A 25,090-nucleotide genomic window follows, 5' to 3' on the forward strand; every position below is an offset into this window, starting at 1 on the left:
ATCTATTGTGAGCTTCTTTGCAATACCTTTCCAACTGTTTGTTTCCCAACCAGTAATGCCCCCTTTGTGTCAGACGCACAGGAAACTCACAACAAAACTTATTCAAAAGAAAAATAGTTTTATTGATTAGCACTATACGCATTGGACTGAAAGTCAAATCTGACTCGAAGCCAGATTTGCCTCAGCTTATCAATACATTTCTCCCGCCCAACACTTGACAGTTCCCAAGGAGGGGGGTTAGTGAGGAAAGACATATGTGAAACAACAACAGGATTCCAAACTCCCATCCTTGAGAGAATTGACAACAACCCTGTGTGCCCATAACAAGATAAGGTTAGAATAACATCACTATTCTATTTTATTGCTACAAACTACAAGGCCGGGGCTAGCAGGCGCCAGGTTCAATTAAGCAGTATAACTGACATGGAGGAACTCAGGCTAATTTATGACAGAGATTCTACAATCCTGACATCCCTCCGCATTAAAACTAACTTCACTCCTCCATCTAGCCGGCATCTACCGGGCGAGGACAATCAGGAAATGCTCGATGGAAAGCCCGGAGAAGGCGGGGTGCCTTCACATTCCCTGCCTCCACCCACTCTTTGTCCCCCGAGGGGAAATCTTTCCAATCGACCAGATATTGAAGGCGACCCTTGTGCAAACGAGAGTCTAAAATTTGGTTGACTTCATAGTGGGTGTCTTTGTCGATGTAAATTGGCACAGGCTGGTCTGGAGGAGGGTGCCACTCGTCTGGGACCGGAGCTCTCCGCAGCAGGCTGGAATGAAAAACCGGATGCACATTCCTATAAGTCTTTGGTAAAGCTAGCTCAACAGTCACAGTATTAATCAGTTTTATCACTTTAAATGGCCCCACGTATTTAGGGCCAAGTTTCTTTGATTTCTGCTGGCACCTCAGGTTCTTAGTGGACAAATAGGCCAGGTCTCCCACTTTCCAGTCAGGAGCAGGTACCCTTTTCTTATCCGCTTGAGCTTTATAGGCTTGTTTTGCCTCCTTGAGGCTAGCTACAATTTCTGGCCAACCTGTACTGATGGTGGTTGCCCATTTATTTATGTCAGGAGCCTCAGTGGAGTTGAGCTCCCAGGTGGGGGCTGTTGCTAAATCAGTCCCATACACTACTTTGAAAGGTGATACCCCAGTTGAGGCGTGAACCCCATTGTTGTAGGCAAATTCAGCCATCGGTAATAAAGAGACCCAATTGTCCTGCTGGTGATTGATGAAACAACGTAAGTACTGTTCCAGGATTTGGTTTACCCTTTCGGTCTGGCCATTTGATTCAGGGTGATAGCCCGAAGTGAGGGCTTGCTCCACCCCCAAAAGTCTCAGGAGTTCCCTCCAAAACTTAGAAACGAACTGGGGGCCCCGATCCGTCAGGACACGTGTCGGGATCCCGTGCAGACGTACCACGTGTTCAATGAAAAGAGAAGCCAATTTTGGTGCTGAAGGCACTCCCGTGCAGGGAATGAAGTGAGCCTGTTTGGAAAAAGCATCCACTACCACCCATATAACGGTGTTCCCATGGCTGGGAGGGAGGTCCGTAATAAAGTCCATAGTGACATCTGTCCATGGACGAGAGGGGGTGGGCTGTGGTTGCAATAGCCCCTTTTTCTTGCCTCCAACCGGTTTTGAGGCAATACAAATAGGGCATCCCTGCACATATTTCTCCACATCTTTGCGCAGGGACGGCCACCAATATTGTCTCCTGACTAGGTGCAGAGTTTTCACAAAACCAAAGTGTCCAGCAGTTTTTGCGTCGTGGCAAAGTTTCAAAACTTTTCCCCTGGCTGCAACAGGAACAAAGAGTCTCTCGCCCTTAAAAAAGAGCCCCCCCTTTTCAGTCAGATCAGGGCGGAGGGAGCCAAACTCCGGATCTTGTGACATCTCCTTCTGGACCCAGCCCCCTGGGATGGGCGTATCAGTCTTTACGTGGCTGCGCGTCACGGCGGCCATCCCTAGTTGGGCGGGGGTGAAAACGGTGTCCACCAATGGGTCTCGTTTGCTGTTGTACTGGGGCAGGCGTGATAATGCATCTGCCAAAAAGTTCATTTTACCCGGCAGATGCTTTAGGGAGAAGTTGAAACGGGCGAAAAACTCTGCCCATCTCATTTGCTTGGCGGAAAGCGATCGGGGCTGCTTAAGTGCCTGAAGGTTTTTATGATCCGTCCAGACTACAAATGGGATCGCGGATCCTTCTAGCCAATGCCTCCAGGTGGAAAGGGCCAATTTTACTGCAGCCGCCTCTTTTTCCCAAATTGCCCAATTTCGCTCTGCCCCCGAGAATTTCTTTGACAGATAGGCCAGCGGGTGTAACTTTCCGTCCTCCCCCTCTTGGAGGATCACGGCCCCCATTGCTACGTCCGAGGAGTCTACTTGTACAGTAAATTGCTTAGAAGGGTCAGCATGGGCCAGTACTGGTTCGGACGTAAACAACAACTTTAGTTTGTCGAATGCGTTTTGACATGGGGGAGTCCACAAAAGGGGCGTCCCCGGGCGGCTCGCCGTTTTTCCCCCTTGTTTGGTTTTTAACAAGTCAGTGAGGGGCAACGCCACTTTGGCAAAATTGGGGATGAAAGTCCTGTAAAAATTAGCGAACCCTAGGAAGCTTTGCAGTTGCCTCCTGGTGCGGGGAGGTTCCCAAGCCAGCAAGTCACGCACCTTGCCAGGGTCCATCTCAATCCCCGCTTGGGAGACACGGAACCCCAGAAACTCCACCGCATCGCGGTGGAACTCACATTTAGACAGTTTAGCAAACAATTGGTGCTTCCGCAAGCGGTTGAGCACTTCGCGTACCAGATCAGCATGACTCTCAACATTCTCAGAATACACAAGAATATCATCAATGTAAACCAACACCCCTTGGTACAATAAATCATGCATAATTTCATTAATCATATTCATGAACACGCCCGGAGCGCCGGCGAGGCCGAACGGCATTACGGTGTACTCAAATTGCCCCAGGGGGGTGTTAAAAGCCGTTAGATATTCGTGCCCCTTCTTGATCCGAACTCGGTAATAGGCTTCCCTCAAATCCAATTTCGTAAAAATTCGTGCCTTCCCCAAGTGGCCCAACAAGTCTTTTATCAGGGGGAGCGGGTAGGCATTGCAGGTGGAGACCGCATTCAACCCACGGTAGTCAGTACACAAACGTAGCGAACCGTCCTTCTTTTTTACAAAAAGGACCGGGGCCGCCAATGAAGATGTGGCCGGTCTAATAAAACCCCTCGCCAAGTTCTTATCCAAAAATTCCCTAAGCTCCGCCATTTCCCGGGGGCTCATGGAATATAGTTTGGCTTTGGGGAGTGGTTCCCCTTTCTTTAATTCAATGGCACAGTCAGTTTTACGGTGGGGGGGCAGTTGGTTGCACTCTACCTCCGCGAACACATCAGCAAAGTCTCGATACTCAGGAGGGAGCGCTGCCCCCCCCGATCCCAAAGCGGCCACAACCCCCGTCAGTGGGGAATCCCGCGGTCGAGCGTGCTGCTCGCAGGCGGGAGAGGTAAAGTCCACAGTCCCTTCTTTCCACTTCACTAGGGGGTCATGTTCCTTCAGCCAATCCAACCCTAACACACAAGGGAAGGCAGAATGAGGGGCTACCAAAGGCTGGATTTGCTCCCAATGTTTTTTTATGTCCAAGTCCATTGGGCGCGTTTTCGCCGTGGCCTCCCCTCCGGGAGCACATTTCCCATCCAATTGGGTGATGGGCAAGGGTTCCCTCAGCGGCACCTTTCCCACCCCCAAAGTCTCGGCCAGTGCCGGGCTCACTAGGGATTGGGTGCATCCTGAGTCCACGATACACCGGACTCCCACTGTTTTCCCCGACTTGGGGTTGGAGAGCTTGGCAGGTAGGAGTAGTAAGGGGGAATCACTCACCACGCGTTTGCCCCTGTTGGCGGCCTGCTGGCGGGGCGCCTTTACAGCAGACCGTCCTCGTTTCCCGACTGCTCCTCGGCCTGATCCTCGTCCTCCAGCCCGCTTCCCTCCTCCGAGTCGTCCACTGCTGGCACGGCAGCCACTGGCACCAGGAGAGACTTGGCACTTTTCTTGGGAGTGGTTTTCTTGGCGGGCTGGGCTTTCGGTGGGGCGCTGCTCACGGCCCTCGGGGTCGCTGTTGCTTTTGTGGGGCAATTTGCGAGAAAGTGCCCCGCTTGGCCACAACCCAAGCACAGCCCTTTTTCCATGCGCCGGGTGCGCTCAGACGGCTCCAACTTGGCTCGGGGCTTGGTTTTCGCCGGGGTGGAAGTTTTCGCCACGGTTTTGCCTGCCAGGACTTGTACCATCGAAGCTCGCTCCAATCGATTTTCCATCTCCCCAGCCAATTGGACCCACCCTTCGACTGTAAGCGGGTCTTCCAGGAGGAGGCATTTGTCTGCCAGAGTAGGATTGAGGCCCCCCACAAACGACAGCACGCGTTGGGGCTCCGTCCAGTCCGGCACCGAGGAAGCCAGCTCTTTAAACTCCCTGGCGTACTCGACCACTGACAACTTCCCTTGCCGGTGAGCCCTGAGTTTCTTCTCCGCGGTCTCTCGCTCGAACGGTTCCACGTACATCTGGCGCAGGGCTCTCATAAAATGGTTGTAGTCACGAATGGCTTGGGGGTGATAGCGGTACAAGTCCACAAACCACTTGGCTGCTTTGCCTTCTAGGGCTTGGCCCACGAAACGCACTTTCTCAGCGTCGTCCTGGAAAGTGAACCCCATTTCCATCATGTAGGCCTGGAGGTGCACCAGAAACGTAGGAAAATCGGAGGGGTCTCCGGAAAACTTAGCCTTGAATTTATAGGTGCTCCGCATCTCCACACCCCGGAGGTGGGCTGGTAGGCGCCCCGGGCCCCAATCCGCCGGTGCCGGGGCCGGTACTGGGGGTCTTGCACCGCGGCCGATGCCTCGTCCTCTCCCCGCCGCCACTCTTGCTCGTTCCGCCGCCCGGGCTGCCTCCGCTGCTCGCGCTGCCGCTCGCGCCGCTTCGCGCGCCGCTGCTGCCGCCGCCGCCTCGGCTCCCGCAACGTCCGCCGCCGCCGCCGCTGCTGCCGCCGCCGCTGCGTCCTCGCCTCCGTCCGCGCCGTCTCCTCCGGCTCCATCGCCGCCCGCGCCGCCTTCGTCCTCTCGCTCCTCGCCCTCGCCTTCTTGTTCTCGTTGCGCTCTCGCTCGAGCCTCTGCCTCCGCCTCGATTTCCAGCTGCGCCCTGGCCCTGGCCAACGCCTCAGCATCCGCTGCCGCTTGCGTGTCCGCCATGCCGTGCTCCCGCAGTGCAAGCCCACCACTCACTCGTCGCAGGCTGGTATCGTGCGCACCACCACCAAGCACTTCCTTCAGCAGGCGTTGCGTTCGGCGCTTCTCCTCCGGATCCAACCGACCCGAAAGATCCTGCAGCCAGTTAGTCACCCTGTCCAGCTTGTACTGCAAGTCCTGTGTCTCACCCACAGGCTCCAGCGCGTAGCTAGGCAGTCCCAGGTGCTCCGGCCACCTCTCATCCCCAGTAGGGCGGTCGTATTTAGACAATCGCCTGCGCTGGGTGACGTGTCGTTCCAAAAATTCCTCGGGCCCCGGGGTTGTCCCCGAGATTGCCCGCATCATGCCCGAGCTGTGCGGGCCGGCACTCGCGCCGTCGCCCTGGGAGAGGTCCCAATCCAGGCCCTCTCCCTGCTCAGAAAAAGTATGTCCCTTGCCCTGCATTTTGCAGGTGAAAGGAGTTGTCAGATTTGACTTGATGTCAGACGCACAGGAAACTCACAACAAAACTTATTCAAAAGAAAAATAGTTTTATTGATTAGCACTATACGCATTGGACTGAAAGTCAAATCTGACTCGAAGCCAGATTTGCCTCAGCTTATCAATACATTTCTCCCGCCCAACACTTGACAGTTCCCAAGGAGGGGGGTTAGTGAGGAAAGACATATGTGAAACAACAACAGGATTCCAAACTCCCATCCTTGAGAGAATTGACAACAACCCTGTGTGCCCATAACAAGATAAGGTTAGAATAACATCACTATTCTATTTTATTGCTACAAACTACAAGGCCGGGGCTAGCAGGCGCCAGGTTCAATTAAGCAGTATAACTGACATGGAGGAACTCAGGCTAATTTATGACAGAGATTCTACAATCCTGACATCTTGGGTCACCTCTGCTTTATCCCAGTATGCATCTGCTTAGAAACCATGAAAGGAAATTTGAAAGTGAAATGCATTGCTGCTACTGTTACTTCAACCTGGTGTCTTCAACACTGATTATCATATTAGGACTATGTGCAAATTATTTGTAAATGTGCAAATTGGGTTATTTAATATATTCATAAACTTGGCAGATCTGCTTTGCTATAAAGGGAAGTATGTTTAATATAACCATTAAAAGGAATCAGGCATACTCTGCTAGTCGAGCTATTCCTGATCCAACGGAAGAATTGCACCTTTGGAGTCAATACAGTGCTCAGTTCCATTTCTCCTTCCTCTGCTTGGCATCTGCCTGTTACTTTAATTTCAAGATATCGTTTTTTATGTCTTTTGTTTTTATGAATCATTGAACATATGCTCAGATTGGAAGTTTACACAGTGACATGTGCCAAAATCATGCTGGCCTAAGTCTGAAAATATGTTGAACAATTCAGCTACGTAGGGTGTTCATTGAATTTATCAAAGGCCACTTTGTTGGAATAACGGCAAGTATGACTCTTCTATAGATTTCTGTTCTCATGTTTTACATGGAGGTAGTTTACACTTTCTCCTCAAAATAGTTTCATCACAAAATTCATAAGCTGCCGTTTGTCATTCAGGCTTGCTGTATTCATATAGTTTGCCTCATCAATACAGAAATCCCATTTACCTCCATAGTATATACTGGGAGTCAGAAAAAAACTAGTACAGGGGAAGTCAACCTGTGGTCTTCCAGATGTTCATGGACTACAATTCCTATGAGCCCCTGCCAGCAACCGCTGGCAGGGGCTCATGAGAATTGTAGTCCATGAACAATTGGAGGACCACAGGTTGACTACCCCTGCTCTAGTACATGGTGAATTATTTAGACAATTCACTAAACATGGTCACCATATAGAAGCATTTTTTTTAAAACCATAGATCCAAATAAGTTGATATAAATATTGTATGAGTCAAGAGTTAGCCACTATAGTATTAGATAATATATGTTGCAGAGAATACATCCTCAGATGTTTTGTGCATGAGATTTTGTGCATTTCTCTTAGCACTGCAATATTTATTTACCCTTCTACAGTATTCTAGGTTAGGAACCCACAAACCTTACATTCTCCTTTCTTCCTCTAAAAACAATTCCATTGTCTTTCAGGAGAGAAGCCATTCAAATGTGATGAGTGCAACTTTGCTTCTACAACCCAGTCCCATCTGACCCGGCACAAACGTGTGCACACTGGGGAAAAACCCTACAGATGCCCCTGGTGCGACTACAGGTAAAGGGAGCAGAAATGCTGATGATCCAGTGGGTTTATATTATTTCATTCTTAAAATATATTGGCATTACTTTCAAATCAATACAGAATTAAGCAAGCTTTTTGTCAAATACGGAAGGGAAAAACAGACCTGTTATGAAGGTTTTTGATGTGAAACTGAAGTGAAGGACTATGCTGTATATTCTACAGGTGCCCTCATGTCTGTTAGAATTCTCTGTGAAGGGAAGGCTGATCTGCATTGCTCTTCAGATCAGCTGCGTTTTTGGGGGGGAGGGGGCTTGTTTGAGTTGCAGCCATGACACTAAAGAAGAATGTCCCCCTAAGAATTCAACAGCCTCATTGTCCATAAAGTAGGTTAAATTAAAGCAGCTGCCTGTCATTTTAAGAATAGAGATTGGAACTTACTTTTCCTCAATTTGCATGAAAAATATTGCAAATTATTCATAGCCAGCAAGAAATAGCTGTTTTCAAATCAGAGAAAGGTTTGGATTTAGTTACCTTTGAACTGAGACTCTGGAAACACAGATGCTCATTAGAGGTTCCTTTTTTCATGAGTGGAAATGTTAATCCTAGTAAGCACTGGTTAATCTCACCCCTTATCATATATTAAGTTTAAAATCTAACTGAGAACATTGGGAACAAAAAAAAAAAGGAATTGTCTTAGTTTAAGCTTTTGTCCCATCGTATGAGCTTCTGCCTCTGGAACCGTTTTATAATTCCATTGTGAATTGAACTGCATTATTTGATGGAACCAGTGTTTGTTTTTTACAGCTCTGTTAAGTTTTTTAAGGTTTGCATGATAATTTGGTGGCTTCAGAATTTAAACAATCTTCGGTCAAAGTACAATCTTTGTGGCATGTATTTTGATTGCTGGAATAAAACACTGACATCACTGTGGGCATGATCATGAATTATTTTAAGTCACTAATATACCTTTATTGAAAAGATGCATATTCTGCAACTGCATCAGCTACACAGGTCTGTCATTGACTTTTGTGTTGTGTTGTTTTGTATTTCTTGTAAAATAGTAGGCCAAAGTTAGCAAAGCAAGGCTGGTGTTTTGCTTTCTTTCTTTTTTTCCCCTTTCTTTTTGGTTTATTTTCCAAGATAATAAGCGCAAACTGCCTGGCCTGCAAATTGCATTAATTTTTATAAATGCACCTTTCTAAAAACATGTCACTTTTGAAGGATATCCTACAAGTCTATGGATAAATGGCATGCATTTGTAATATAATTATGTAAACTAAAATAAAATATTTTACATTTATTATGCATAATAAACTAATTAAACAATGCTCAGTAAAGGATTATAGCATTTGACATCAAGCACAGAAGGATTCATTGTGTGGATTCAGCAATACCAGCATTCTGAGTTAGGGAGGGTGACTGTATAGAGACCACTTTTCTCTTTTTGGACAGCTTCCCTGGGGAGTTCATCGTTCCCTTTTATTTTGTGTACGTTCATAATTTCTAAAATAGACCCATTTATAATATGCTCCAGTGTGTGCAACGTAGTAATTAAAGCAAAACTGGCATATACGTATTCTTTTAAAACTAAATAATTTTTCAGATACTTTGGTAGGTCAGCAAATGCAGAATTGCCTGTTATTTCTTAGTTTAGTTAACTAAATGCTGATTTTACATAATTCTTTATCAGAAGCAAAAAAATACTACCATGGGTGATATGGAATAGATGGTGCAGAAGAGCACATAGTGGTAATCTCCATAATCTTGAATTTTATAGCACACAATAACAGACTAGATGAAACATGATTACATGGGTCTAGGCAGGAAATCTCACAAGTGAGGGCTCGATCTAGCCACATTGAGATTCTCACCACTGATGTAGCTGTGAAAGGAAAAATACAAGGAACAATCCTGAAAATATTATTTATTAAGTAATTCAATTGAAATTAGCAGATCAGGTTTTTAAATAATGTGCTATGGCTAACAGTTACCCAGCAGTAGGAGGTTGTTGAGCGGGAGGGGGGGGGTGAGGTTTTACTGTTCACCACCTGGGAGGTTGACAAGGTTGACTCAGCCTTCCATCCTTCCGAGGTCGGTAAAATGAGTACCCAGCTTGCTGGGGGGTAAATGGTAATGACTGGGGAAGGCACTGGCAAACCACCCCGTATTGAGTCTGCCAAGAAAATGCTGGAGGGCGTCACCCCAAGGGTCAGACATGACCCGGTGCTTGCACAGGGGATACCTTTACCTTTACCTTTATCTGGGGGGTGAGGAACTGTTTTTATTGTTCTGTTATGGGATTTTATTGTTTGTAACCTACCAAAAGCCAGCTTGTTGGGAGCAATGGGTAAGAAAATGAAATAATAAATAAATTGATCAGAACAAAACAATAAACCATGAGGAAGGCAAGACTCTGGATCCTATATAAATCGGTTACAGAAGACGAAGAACATACATTCCCTGCCTGATACTTTCTCCAGCAATCTCCTGGGGCAATACCCAAAAAACCTTCCTCTGTGGGGCTACAGACTATGGCAACAAAATGCATCATAGGAAAAGGGGAATACAGTGAAGAGGAAGAATCAGTAGAAATTTTCCTATCCTCCAGATAATACTGGTGAGACTATTGGGATTCTTTTAACATCACAGCTAGATGCAAGTCCAATAGCACAAAAAGGGTTTTGGGGTGTGAACTTGTAAGGTAATGAAGTAAAAACATGCCTTAATACAAAAACTTTTTAAAAACCTTTCATAATACTAAACAAACACAAACACACACCCCATTCAAATTTCACTGGATTCATGAGGGATATGGAACCTGTTTGTTTTCTTCCCCCACCCAAAAATACCTGATTACATTCATAAAATTCTATATTGATGTGGTTCTCTCTCTCTCTCTCTCTCTCTCTCTCTCTCTCACTCTCTCTCTCTGTACGTGTATTCATCAGTTAGTGGTAAACTATATGATTTTATTGTGTGAATGATTATCTATTGTTGCTATTTTGGAAGTTTGCACTCTAGAAAATTTCTTACTTTGAACTTGATAGAAGGTAATTTCTTAACTGTAGACTTGTGTATGATCCAGAACAGAAATCATGAAGGAATCCTAATTTCCCTTCTATATTAAATGAGATCCATTAGTTTATAAAGCAGGAATATATTACTGTATTACTGTAATAGGATTTCTTTAAAAATATCTTGCTTATTATAACTCTAAAACCATGTCATTGTGCAAGTTATTTTCCTTTTGTTTTGTTGTTGCACATATATTTTACTTTCTGTACACTTTTCATGTTCCTTGACTATGGTTGGCATTTCATATGTCAAACTAAGTTTAATGTTTCTTTAATTGCTATTAGCAAAATTGGGTTCAGTCATACTGTATCTAGTTTAGGACTAGGAGGAATTGTTGACAGGCCATTTAGTCTGGGGGAGAATAGCATGCCACTTGTGCTGCTTGTATAACACACTTTCCTAGCAAAATAACATTGGTAGTAGCATTCAAAGAAGCTCAGCTTCTTCTTTGATGCCTGGTTTGCTTGGCCAGAGGCAAATGTCAGGATGGTGACTGGCTTATAAAGAAACATGTGTGTTTATTGGAAAGTGTGATTATCCCTTAAAACAGTGTGTACAGTGCTGAAAATTGTGCTTCTTTTTAGAAGTGATTCCATAGGTCTTACATAGTGTACTGTTCTGTAGCAAGTGCAATGCTTTTGATTTTTAATTGTATGTTATTTATTAAACTCTTATAAGGCTTTATTGTCCTCAGAATGACAAGTTCCATTTTATTGGCTGTCCTTCAGGGTATAATTTGGTCATCATAAAAAGATAGGAAGAAAGAATCCTATTGCCTCTACATTCTGAGGCACTAATCCTATGAATCCCAGAGCTAGGAGGCAACATCAGGGGAAGGCCTCGGACTCTGTATTGTTGACTGTCCAGAGGAACTGGTTGGCCACCGTATGACACATGGTGCTGAACTAGAGGGACTATTAATTTGATCCGGCAATGTTCTGCTTATGAATAATGCAGCACATTATGTCAAGAGTGCTGAAAATCCAAACAAGAGAATTAAAAGATAGAAACCATTGAACTCTTGGAGGAGGAACTGGTACAAAACGATATTGACAAACCATTCTTCAGTTTTCTCCTACAAATGGAGGATAGGATGGCCCAGTTTTATTTACTGTCAAAATGCATAAAGGTAGGCTCTCAGTCCCAGACAGGCCTATTGTATCTAGTTGTGGGTCAACTTTGGATTTTATCGCTTTCTACATGGATCTGTTTTTAGAACCACAAGTTCCCAGTATGAGATCCTATGTATACAATGGATTTTTAAAATCACATCAGATGTTACTTGTGGCACAGGATATTTTTCTCTCTACACCAGTATCCCACAAGACAAACATTTGGATGTTTTATGTGAAGTGTTCAATAGGACCATTTACGCACTGGAGGTTTCATGCCAGGCTGCAGGCTGGAGTTTTAGTCGTGCTAGGTTGCCCCACCTCTTCCTGCACCCACACGGAGGAGCATTTGGCCCGGTGTACCTCATCCGCCCCCGATTTGTGCTCCTGCACGGGAGCTGGGGCAGTGAAGTTCCCAGTGCATAAACGGTCTAGGCGAGGCTAGAATTCAAATCCACCTATATCTTTTCTGTACCAGACAGCCAAATTGTGCCTTAGGAAGAATTTCAATTTCAGAAGAGCTTTCTTTTGACAAGTTTCTGACACTGCTGTGGGCTGCAGGTTTGCTCCTGACTTGGCCATTTTTTAATGGAGACATTAGAAAAGTCACTGTCAGTTGAGGGTTGATAGATATCTGCACTCTCTAAGGGTTTTCATAGCCATGGTCAGGTATGTATGTTATATCATTTATCGTATTTAATTGCAATTTGCTGTAAGTAATTAAATGTCTCTTATTATGAAAGTTTTGTCTTATACAAAAGGAATCATTAAATCTGCATTACATGCAGGTATGTCAAGTCAAGTCAAGTCAAATTTTATTGCATGTAGCCATAAGCCATTACAATATAAAAATAAGATTTAAGAAAGATTTGAAACATTTCAAATCAGTAACAAAATATTTAGTAAGAGAATGAGCAATCATTCTGGTTTGGAATAACATGACAAAATGTTTAAAAATCTGGAGTAAGTAGGATCTTCAAGGAATATGTTCAGACCAGGGACAGCCAACGTCCAGGTGGGGCCTGGAATTGCTGCTCATCTTCAGACTATACAGACCAACTCTGCAGACAAAAATGGCTACTTTGGAGGGGTGACTGTGTGGCATTGTATCCCCCTGAGGTTTAGGGAAGCCAGCCTCTAGGTGGGGTCTGAGAATCCCCTGGAAGTACAGCTCATCTCTAGGCAGTTACACTGCTCTCCCCCCTCTCATGCACCCCATCAAAAGGAATGCACATGACCCCAGAATCCACTTGGTTGTTTGGCTGGTGATGTCTGCCCTTCTGAAGCCTGAGATCTACTGCTGGCAACTGCAGTCCCTGTTGTTGTCTGCAAGGCCAAGTCGTTGCCTAATAAAGGTGGATCACCTAGTTTTCCCCAAAATCTCACTGTCTACTTTCCTGTAAAGCTAACTACACTTGAAATTTTGGGCCACTTAAATCTTTGAGTTCATAGGAGTTTTTATTTACCAGGCCAAGCTTGAAAAAAGTCACTTTAGTTCCCATGTCTCTCCAGCCATTTACTTGTTCACTATTTATGATTTCAGGCTGTGAATATTCTTTATTTAGATCTTCCTGAAGTTTCTAGACTTGCAGGATTGATATTGGTCTGTCTGTCTGTCTGTCTGTCTGTCTGCACCCCAAAATACAAACAGTTGCTGGTAAGGGCTGGCCAAAGCCCATAGCCTAGGAGAGACACACACACAACCATTCCACCCCAACCACCGTCTGTGAGCCTCTACCATCCTCTCTAGATCACTGCTCATCTCTAGATTACAGTGATCAGCTCTGCAGGCAAAAATGGCTACTTTGGAGGCTGGACTTTGAGGCATTGTATGATTTTAAGGCCCACCTCCAGGAATATCTCCAACCCAGTGGTAGCCAACCTCCAGGTGGGGCCTGGAGAGCTCCTGGAATTACAGCTCATCTGCAGAGTATAAAGATCAGCTGCCCAGGCAGAAAGGGCTCCTATGGAATTTGGACACGGTTGAGGAGAAGAAACATTTAAGGTCTCCCACGCAGGTTGTTGTGGAGTTGAATCACGTGAGCCTACTGCATAGGGTTGTTGTGCAGATGGAACAGGAGGCAAAAGAACCTCTGCAACAGCTTCCAGTTTCACCTGCACAACAACTGTATGTGGAGGTCTCAAATCTGCAGAAAATTGCTTGGCTGTTTCTTCCCTCTAGGAGCATGGCCAGCCACAGCAGTATTTTGAGTGAGAATGGGCTTTTCTGTGGCCTCCCAGTAAGCCAACTGTTTGGCAGGAGGGGAAAGTTCCCCCCCTCAAAAGGAATGCCCACCACCATACCCTCAGACTTCCCTGCATTGCTCTTGGAAACGCCTCCCACCCTCAGTCAGGGCCTGTCAGAGGCTCTTTCGCAGCAGGCCTGGAGGGAGCTCACTCACCAGCCTCCTGCCAGCTCTGTCAGTGTTCTGAGGCAATTTGCAGTTGGACATGACATTTAGGACAGCCTTGGAGCAAAAAGGGCTGGTGCAGGTTGTTCAAGACTCTGTTCTCATCCCCCTTTGCAGCTTTACTGACCTTGTCTCCTTGTGGTGGTCAGGAGCAGACTGGCAGCGATTTCTCCAGATTGCCCCTGGCTGGGCTGGGTGGGCAGGTCAGGAGGTGCTTTGTGCCTCCTGTCTGGTTGGAACTCTGGTTGGTCCCTTGGCCCCTAGCTGCACGCGCCTCTGGATTGGCCCTTTGGCCCCAGACTGACAAGCGGAGGGGCCAATCGGAAAGTGCAAAGGGCCAATTGTTGGGCCCCCCATCCCGGACTGAGCCCACCCCCACACCCCTTAGCCTTTTATTTATACTGCGGAACGCCGTTTACTGATCCTTTATTCCTTTTCAGGCTTTATAATTGACCAGCCTTGACATTATCATATGTACATAAGTTTCATGTATATATGTCACAGTGAGCATGTATTACAATAATTTGAACCGTGGGGAAGGCCTTGGAGTCAAAAATAGGTTTAGTCCTGTTTTAATGTGTATCTAGAGATATTGAATTGGTGGTCTTGTATTACTGATTCAAAGCTCTTAACCAAGAGATATTGAATTGTATCATGTTACATGTGTTCAGGCTTTAACGAAATATGCACTCCTTCAAGGTTGGAATGTGTGTATGGTTTAAAGTAGAGCTTTAGTGCACTTTGGAATAAATACAGTATTCTTTCCCATAATTTTCTCTCATCCAGCCTTCAGGTACCCAGCTTTAGACTGTACAATAATTATATACTTGAAAAAAAAAACCTTAACAAGCATACTGCATATTTTGCTGTTGTTTTATTACTGTGCAGATATAGTTTATTGGTGTGCATATATGCATAATATTAAAATGTGTTTTATTGTGGAATTAAAGAGCAAACTGTGTAACTCAATAATTAGTATGGCTATTTTGAAAACAAAGTAACTACTTCTTTCTAAATAGAATAAAAATAAACATGTTTGTTTTAGTTCAGGGTCCTTTGGTCTCAGTTCACGTTAAAAAAAGACAAAGACTGTCTTTGGGGATGGTCATTCTACAAGGAATATCACCGGACAGTCCCTTGTGTGGTAGTTAACTTTTGCTTCTTTATTCATTGTGGTAGAAATGTGAGCCTTACAAAGACAAACATAAACTATATTTTGACAGTACTATTTTGGCAGTATTCCCCAAGCACTTGAGCTATTATCATGTAATGAAGTTGTTGTGTGCTTTTTAAAAGTTCTGTGATGATAATATTGCAAACTTTCATTTTGAATTTTGAGTAACAGGATTCAGAAGCTTAAAAGACAGAATTAGAAATAATTGTATTTTAAAGGAGACTTAAAATTGGATCTAAACTACATTTCTGCCAACTTTAAGGTTGTTTTATCTAAGATTCTGGGCATTCATTTGAATAAAACAATAAAGAGATTCCAATGGGATGATGTGCTGTGATGAAATAAGGGGGAGCGGGTTGTCTTGAAAGAGTATGTTCCAGAAACGTATTTAGAAGTGTATATTCAGAGGGTTTTCTAAGGGCAGTTGGCTACGTGTCAAGATCTGGCCTGGTCCCCAGGCTCCACAAGGGAGGAAAATTCCTCAAGAGAAGAGGACCTTCTTTCCCATGTTCCCTACTGTGTTTGAGGTTGTGTGCATCCTAGAAGCACCCTACAAACCCCCTCTTCCTTGCCAACAGCAGACTTCTATTCAACATCCCATTAAAAATCAGATTGGGTGTTCCCTGAACAGACCTGTCCCCTTTCTGAGTCTTCTATGAGACCCTAGGAACAAAGCTGGTAGAGGTCTGGAGCTAAGACCTGGCTTAAGTAGAGGAATGCACAACTGGTAGTTCAAGACCTGCCCAACTCCAGTCTGACTGAGGAGGAAAACATCTTGGCAATGCCAAGGACCTAAATCTGGCTATAGGAAATGGTGTGGTTCTCAGGTCTCTGTATGATCTTCAGTTGAACAACAACCTTATCTGCTTCAGTATCTACAACAGTAGTTTGTACACCATCGCAACCCCGTGGACAATGATCCTCCAGGCCTTCCTGTCCACTACCATTCCCCGGAGTCCATTTAAGTTCGCACTGACTGCTTCAGGGACTCCTTCCAGCCACCTCATTGCCTGTTGTCCCCTTCTTCTTTTGCCCTCAATCGCTCCCAGCATTAGGCTCTTCTCCTGGGAGTCCTTCCTACTCATGAGGTGGCCTAAGTATTTAAGTTTCATCTTCAGGATCTGGCCTTCTAAGGAGCAGTCAGGGCTGATCTCCTCTAGAACTGACCGGTTTGTTCTCCTTGCAGTCCAAGGGACTCACAAAAGTCTTCTCCAGCACCAGAGTTCAAAAGCCTCAATTCTTTGACGCTCAGCCTTCCTTATTGTCCAACTTTCACATCCATACATTGCAACTGGGAAGACCATAGCCTTGACTAGATGCACTTTAGTTGGCACAGTGATGTCTCTGCTTTTTAGGATGTTGTCTAGATTTGCCATAGCTTTCCTCCCCAGGAGCAAGTGTCTTTTAATTTCTTTGCTGCAGTCCCCATCTGCAGTGATCTTGGAGCCCAGGAAAATAAAATCTGTCACTACCTCCATTTCTTCCATATCTATTTGCCAGGAATTGAGAGGGCCAGATGACATGATCTTAGTTTTCTTGATGTTGAGTTTCAAGCCAACTTTGGCACTCTCCTCCTTCACCCACATCAAGAGGCTCTTTAGTTTCTCTTCGCTTTCTGCCATTAGAGTGGTATCATCTGCATATCTGAGGTTGTTGATATTTCTTCCTGCAACCTTGATCCCAATTTGTGACTTATCTAACCCCGCCTTTCTCACAATGTGCTCCTCATACAAATTAAATAGGCAAGGCGACAGTATACAGCCTTGCCGAACTCCTTTCTCAATTTTGAACCAATCAGTGATTCCATGTTCAGTTCTCACTGTTGCTTCTTGACCTGCATATAAGTTTCTCAAGAGACAAATAAGATGCTCTGGTATTCCTATCTCTTTAAGAAATTGCCACAATTTGTTGTGCTCTATACAATTAAAGGCTTTAGCATAGTCAATGAAGCAGAAGTAGATGTTTTTCTGGAACTCCCTAGGTTTCTCCATGATCCAGCGTATGTTGGCAATTTGATCTCTAGTTCCTCTGCCTCTTCGAAATCCTGCCTCTACTTCTGGAAGTTCTTGGTCCACATATTGCTGGAACCTAGCTTGTAGGATTTTGAGCATAACCTTGCTAGCATGAGAAATCAGTGCAATGGTGCGGTAGTTTGAACATTCTTTGGCATTGCCCTTCTTTGGGATTGGAATGTAAACTGACCTTTTCCAATCCTGTGGCCACTGTTGAGTTTTCCAAATTTGCTGGCATATTGAGTGTAGCACTTTTACTGCATCGTCTTTTAAGATTTTGAATAGTTCAACTAGAATGCTGTCATCTCCACTAGCTTTATTGTTGCTCAGACTTCCTAAGGCCCATTTGACTTCACATCCCAGGATGACTGGCTCCAGGTCAGTGACTTCCCCATCGTAGTTATCAGGGATGTTAAGCTCGCTCTTGTATAGTTCTTCTGTATAATTTTGCCACCTTTTTAAAATCTCTTCTGCTTCTGTGAGGTCCCTACCATTTTGGTCCTTTATCATACCCATATTTGCATGAAATGTTCTCTTCATATCTCCAATTTTCTTGAAGAGATCTCTGGTTCTCTTCAGCAGTGGAATAAGTTGCCTAAGGAGGTGGTGAGCTCCCCCTCTCTGGCAGCTTTCAAGCAAAGGTTGGATACACACTTTTCTTGGATGTTTTAGGATGCTTTGGGCTGATCCTGCGTTGAGCAGGGGGTTGGACTAGATGGCCTGTATGGTCCCTTCCAACTCTGATTCTGTGATTCTGTCTTCCCTATTCTATTGTTTTCTTCCATTTGTTTGAACTGTTCATTTAAGAAGGCATTCTTTTCTCTTCTAGCTATTCTATGGAATTGGGTGTGTCTTTCTCTTTCTCCCTTGCCTTTCACTTTCCTTCTCTTCTCAGCTATTTGTAAAACTTCCTCAGACAGCTATTTTGATTTCTTGCATTTCTTTTTCTTTGGGATGGTTTTAGTTGCTACCTCTTGTACAATGTTGAGAACCTCCATCCATAGTTCTTCAGGCACTCTGTTTATCAGATCTAATTCCTTAAATCTATTTATCGCCTCTACTGTATATTCGTCAGGGATATGATTTAGTTCATACCTGAGTGGCCTAGTGCTTTTCTCTACTTTCTTCAATTTAAGCCTAAATTTTGCAACAAGAAACTAATGATCTGAACCACAATCAGCTCCTGGTCTTGTTTTTTACTGACTGTATAGAACTTCTCCATCTTTGGCTGCAGAGCACATAATCAATCTGATTTCTGTGTTGACCATCTGTTGTTGTTCATGTGTAGAGTCGTCTCTTGGGTTGTTAGAAAAGAGTGTTTGCTATGACCATTGTATTCTCTTGACAAAATTCTACCAGCCTGTGCCCTGCTTCATTTTGTACTCCAAGGCCAAACTTGCCTATTATCCCGATAATCTTTTGGCTTCCTACTTTACCATTCCAATCCCCCATGATGATCAGCACATCATTTTTTGGCATCACTTCTAGAAGGCGTTGTAGGGCTTCATACAACTTCATCCTCTTCAGCAGCAGTGGTTGGGGCTTAGACCTGGATTACTGTGATGTTGATTTGCCTTGAATTCAAACTGACATCATTCTGTCATTTTGGGGATTGTATCCCAAGACTGCTTTTCATACTCCTTTATTGATTTGAAGGCTATCCATTTCTTCTGAGAGATTCTTGCCCACAGTAGTATACCTGATGATCACCTGAATTAAATTCACCCATTCCTGTCCATTTTAGTTCACTGATTCCTAAAATGTCAATCTTGTCATCTCTTGTTTGACCATGTCCAGCTTGCCTTGATTCATGGAACTGACATTCCAGGTTCCTATGGAATAAAAGTCTTTATAGCATCAGACTGTCTTTTCGCCACCAGTTCCCTTGACAACTGAGCATCCTTTCGGCTTTGGCCCAGTTGCTTCATTCATTCTGGTGCTACTCGTACTAGCCATCTGCTCATCCCCAGTAGCATATTGGACACCTTCTGACCTGAGGGACTCATCTTCTGGCATCATATCGTTTTGCCTTTAGGAACTGTCCATAGAGTTTTCATGGCAAAGGTACTTGAGTGGTTTGCCATTTCCTTCTCCAGTGGATCACGTTTTGTCAGAGCTCTTTGCTATGACCTGTCCATCTTGGGTGGCCCTGCACGGCATAGCTCATAGCTTCACTGAGCTACGCAAGCCCCTTCGCCACGACAAGGCAGCGATCCTTGAAGGGGATCACTGAATACAGAGGTATTGCCTCGTAACTAAAAACATTGTGCCCCCACCACACGCACACACTCCTTCAATATTGGTTAAGTTGGATAGTTATGGATTGTGGGTAGGAAGATACACTACTGTATTATAAGTCTATACCTGATACATAATAAAATCCTTTTCATCTCTTGGCAGAAATGAGCAGAAGATAAAGTAATTGCAGAAATTCAAGCAGTTTTGGTTGTTTGTATAGTTTGTTAGAATAGAAGGGAGATTGGTGGTTATTTTGGATTATCACACATAAATATGATCATATTTATATGGTGCTCATTTCATAGCAGCTTAGAAAGTGTACATCTTATAAAAGTTTGACTTGTTAAAACTGGGAGCATAATCCTTTCCTATCTTCCATGAGAAAAAAAAAGCTAGAGGGCACAACAGAGCCTTATTTTCTCTGCTCCTTACCTCTGTGCCTGCAAGTTCAGAATGCCAAGCTGGGAACAGGAGATCTATACATGCCTTCTCCAGCCAGGCCTGTAGCCACCTTCAGCAATTATTCTCCTCATCAAAGATTGTCAAGAGTGAACATTTAAAAATTGTGAGATGACAGCTTACCTTTAAGGAATATAAGAATAGGAACGTGTGTGTGTGTGTGGTTTTAAGCAGAAGTTTGGGGCCACCCCAAAAGCAGTGGTGCTTCAGATTCTGCCCACTTAATCTGCTGAGCTCTGTCCACCCTGGGTTTGGTGGATTTTTCACGATTATTGTCTCTTCTATCAAGTTCATGTAATATTGAATCACAATTCCTCATTTAGATATGATATGATATTCACACAACACTGTTTAACAGTGTGAATGTAATTTGAGGAATATGTTGCTTGCTCAAGGAAGCTGTTTGTTAAGAGTAAGTTTCTGTACTTAAAACATTTATTCCTCTATAGACTAAGAGCACAAAAGCATGGGAATATATAGCAGAACATAGTATAGGTTTTACAGAGAACTAGGAAATAAAATGCAAAATGAATACTTTCTAAGTTACATTGGATAAGAATGATTTGTACAAATTCTGTTCTTCCCTACCCCCCCCCCCTGCTTTGGGCATGCTTATCCTGAGCAAGATATTTAACTCTTTCCTCCCCAGTTGGGAGAGATCCTCTGAGACCAATCTTGCATTGGGGCACCGAGTTACCCATTTCCCACCAAACCACCTTTGTCCATGTCCTGTCATTCACTACAGGTCTTTAGGACTTCAGACTGGCTTATTAAAAGTAATTCATCTTCTCCCTTTCTGGCAGGATAAACTATTAATAAACTATTTCTGACAGTACTATATATATCTAAATACTGGAAAGGAAACATCTGAAAAATAGAGTATCCCACTGACTACTCAGTAAAAGAAAGTTATATTGCGTATGTGGAAATAACTGTTCACTATTAAACTGTAAATATTAGCTTGAATTCTTCATGAAACAGAATTCAAGAACAATTTGTCATTTTTCCCTTCCTTCTACAACCCCTTTACTTTCTTTCAAGCTATAGCCAAGTGTAATGAACTTGCCTGAATGGGATGGGCTCGTAACTACAGCTGGAGGGGGGAAATATACCCCCTTATTGTATTCATATAAGAGGTATCAAAAGAGGGGCCAATTTTCACTGATTCTCCACTCCAGCTGCTTCCCCATCTGCCCTGTGATCAAGCCCCACCCACCCATGCATCCTGGGTGCCCCATAGCCTAGATACGCCACTGCTGCTAAATCATTTGACAAAATGTATTCTTACACTTAGCCTTACAGGCAGAGATGTTCTCAGAGGTACAGTGAAATCTGTTAATCTCACAGATCGTACAGGTTCCATGCTGAAAATTTCATGCCCTCTTTAATAGTCAGCAACCATACAGATCATCTTATAATCAAGTTACCCAGAATGCAAAACCACTGAAACCAAGAGGTAGACACCAGACTCGGTCCTCAAAAGACCAGCATCCCAGAGGACCAGCCCCAGCCTGACAATTGGGTCACATTTTGGACCAGTTGTCCCATTTGTTGCAAGTTTGGTTAACTATCACTGACAACAGCTGGGTTCTTGCTATAATAAAGAAACATTGTTTGATTGCATATCTTCACGTAATTCTTTGATGTTACCCTCAACATCTCTCTGCACCTTCCTTTCCCAGGAAGTCTTCTCCCTCCATTCCAAGGGAGCTATTACTCTCTTATCTTCCTTAGGCATAGGCAGGGTTTCTTTCCTCAGATTATTTGCTATGAATAAGAACGACGGGGGAAAGAGGCCCACATTGGATCTTAGAGTGCTGGCTAAGTTCTGCATGCTTTCTCTTCGGGAATTACTACCCCTTCTGCAACTAGAATAATGGTTTGTAGACCTGGACTTAGAAGATGCCTATTTCCAGACTACCATCCTTGAGCCCAGGAAAAAATTTCTCATGTTCATTTCCAAAAATAAGCACTATGAATATACAGTCCTTCCATTTGGGCTAGCATATTAACCATAATATCTTACCTGACATTGAAAGTTTGTATTGTTTATACCTAACTTGTTCACTGCCTCTTCATTAATCACTCTAAGGAAGACCTCCTTTATGATTTACAGTTTGCACAATCCCTGTTATAGAATCTAGGTTTCTTTATTAATTTGGAGACTTTAGTCTATTTCCATCTCAAACAGTAGAATTCATTGGAGTAATTTTGAATGCTACCCGGGCTTAGTTGCCCACCAAAATAGTTCAATTCATTTGTTGCCTAGTCCACAAATTTCCCACCAACAGGGTTCAGCCTGCAAAAGTTATTCAAGAACTGTTGGGCTATATGGTGTCAACAACAGCAGTGATGCAATTTGACAGAGTGTACATGAGAACCCTCCAGAACTGTTTTTTTTTCTTTTCTTTTTCTGGTGCCTTAACCCTAAGTCACATTCTCAATGGAAGAAGTTCTCTATCCCTAGGGTTGTCATCAAGAGTCTACTTTGGTGGTCTGCTTCCTATAAGTTGCCATGCAGAGTCCCATTTGGCATTCAGCCTTATGATGTCCAGATTTTTACAGGTACTTCCCTAATGGGTTGGAGAGTTCATTGTGGCATGGCCTATGGTTTAAATCAGAGACTAGATTTCATATTAATTTACTAGTACTAAGAGCTATTAATGTTTCTTTTACTGCTCTGCTCATCAGCGATCATGCTTTGCCTGTAATGTATAACATCACACCAAAATTTTATTTAACAAACAGATTCCATCCCACTTTGCAGAGAGGCCACACTAATCTGTCTAACAATGGGCAATAAAACACAATGTGCACCTCACAGCCATATGCATTGCAGGTCAGGATAACATGACAGAAGATGAGTTATGCAGGCACACCAATACAAGCCAATATTGTTCCCTAAATGATCATTACTTACTTCCAATTTTAAGAGAATGCGGGTACCAAGATTGATCCTTTTGCCAGCAAAACAAATATGAAGTGCTGTCTCTTTTGTTCCAGGGCAGCAATGGTCAGGTGTTCATTTGGGGATGCATTCCAAGTACAATGGAATGACAATCTATTCTATGCATTCCCATCTTTTGTTATTTTGTATGGGGTCCTATCCAAAATAGCAATTGGCAGAACCTCCTATATTCTCAAAAGCCCATTCTTGACAAAGAAATCCTGGTTCCCAATGTTGTAGAACCTCTCCAAAGGGATATACAAATCTCCCCCACCTAGGTCTAGTATTACACCCAGAGCTTTGGTTCTGACATCTATTGACTTGACTGATCTTGCCCTATAGGTTGTCTATTAGAGCAGTGGTCCGCAATCTTTTTCTGGTTGTGGACCACTGCCAAGGGGTGGGGGGAGAGGGGGACGTGTGCCCCGTGCAAACGCGCATGCGTGGACCTTCCGCACATGCACGTTTGCACCCGGCGGGAATGCAAATGCGCACGCGTGGCCGTTTCGTGCATGTATGTATGTGCAAACCTGCAGCACATGCATATTTGCGTTCCCGGCAGAGGCGCAAATGCGCATGCACAGCGGCTCTTTGCATGCGCATTTGCGCCCCAGACGGGGGCGGCCAATTTGCTTGTGGCCTGGCGAGCTTCTTGCTGCAGGGGGGGAGAGGTAGCCGTGGCCCGCTGCTGAGGCTCTCGCGACCCGGTGCCGGGGGTTGGGGACCACTGTATTAGAGGGTGGCAGATGTTATTGCTTCCTCTAAGAGGCATTCCACATGTAAATTGTCTTCTGCAAAATAAAAAAAATTGTCAGAGTAGGTATTACTCCAGGGTCTAGACCCTGTTATCTGTATTTTTCAAATAAACAAATAAATAAATGATTACTTGATACTGAAGTATGAGTTCACCTAGATGCAATTTCAGTTTTTCATAACAATATTGGAGTTTCTACCTTTTTCCCATTCTGTAATTCAAGAAATTTCTCAAAGGTTTATTTAATTCGTATCCTTCCACATTCCACAATTGAGTTTATCTCTTGTTTTATCTAAAGTAATGCATAAACAATTTGAACCTATGGCAATTTCTGATTTGTCAGGTCTTTCCTATAAAACTGTTGTTTTTGGTGACTATTAACTCTGCTCATACACTGACAGCCCCGAGCTGTGGTCCACCATTCACCAAATTTCACAAGGTAGTTTTAAGACCTAGTCTAGATTTCTTCCCCAAGGTGGTTTCCAGATTCAATATTAACCAAGAAATAGTTTTACTGGTTTTCTTCCCTTCTCCTACTTCCATTGCTGAACAAACTCTGCACACACTAGATGTCAGACAAGTACTTCCCTTTTATTTAAAATGTACAGAACCGTTCAGAAAGGGTAGATACTCCTTTATTTCTTTTAGAGGGGATAGGAAAGGGGACACTGAATGTTCTCAGTCAATATGTAGATGGGTGGTCAACACTATCTGAATAGCATCTAGCACAGCTAATATGCCATGTCCAATTGCTATCAGAACACATTTAACCAGGGCACAAGCATCATCTGTAGCTTTTTTGTTTTGCCTAGTGCTGGATGAAGTATGCAAAGCAACCACATGATCAATGCCATCCACTTGTATCCATCACTACTCAATGGAAGTAGAAGGCATCGGATAGGAAAGCAGTTCTTCATAAATTTTCTGCTAACCAGCCCATATCCACTTCTTTATTTAGTGAGCTTGCTAATCTCCAATGTGCACAAAAGCCATGATGATGAAAACAGGCTTTCTCTTACCTGTAACTGTTGTTTATCAAGCAGGGACACACTTTTCCCCACACTGGGCTGTTTATTCTAACTCAAATATAGTCCTCATAGTGGTGAAGGAGATCACTCTATCATGTGATCCTTTGGGTGGGAAAGGGGAATACTGAAGATGGGGGTGGGGAGGAACTCTCATAGGGTCTAGAAAAATCTTTGTAAAACTTGCTAGCTCTTCTGCAGCTGGCTTGCAACCGCACAGTCCCCATGTGTGCCCACATAGAAAACCACTCGATGAACCACAGTTCCAATTAAGGGTAACCCTGTTTCAAGGGTGCAGTCATCTTTAGGCATCAACTCTAAGTACCAGTCAGTGTCTTATCATTGTTGCTGTGGAGTTGCTTTCCTTCCCAGTAGATAATACTGATTGTGTACAGTCACAATGGCTTTTTCTTTGCTCTGAGCATATGGACAGAATATTGAAGCTAAAAATCCTGCAGCTGAACAAGAATCCACAGAGGA

General features: G+C 44.0%; 1 protein-coding gene across 1 annotated transcript in view; it reads left to right on the top strand.

Moving 5' to 3' along the window:
• The window catches only part of ZNF407 (zinc finger protein 407), a 413,320-nt gene that overhangs the window by 268,476 nt on the left and 119,754 nt on the right, over window positions 1-25,090 (top strand). The window contains exon 7 of the mRNA XM_077352915.1: window positions 7,316-7,436. Within this exon, the coding sequence (XP_077209030.1) occupies window positions 7,316-7,436 (121 nt within the window). The remainder of the gene's footprint in view (window positions 1-7,315; window positions 7,437-25,090) is intronic.

Source organism: Paroedura picta, chromosome 9 (genome assembly GCF_049243985.1).
Source record: "Paroedura picta isolate Pp20150507F chromosome 9, Ppicta_v3.0, whole genome shotgun sequence".
In the NCBI taxonomy this organism is placed as follows: Eukaryota; Metazoa; Chordata; class Lepidosauria; order Squamata; family Gekkonidae; genus Paroedura; species Paroedura picta.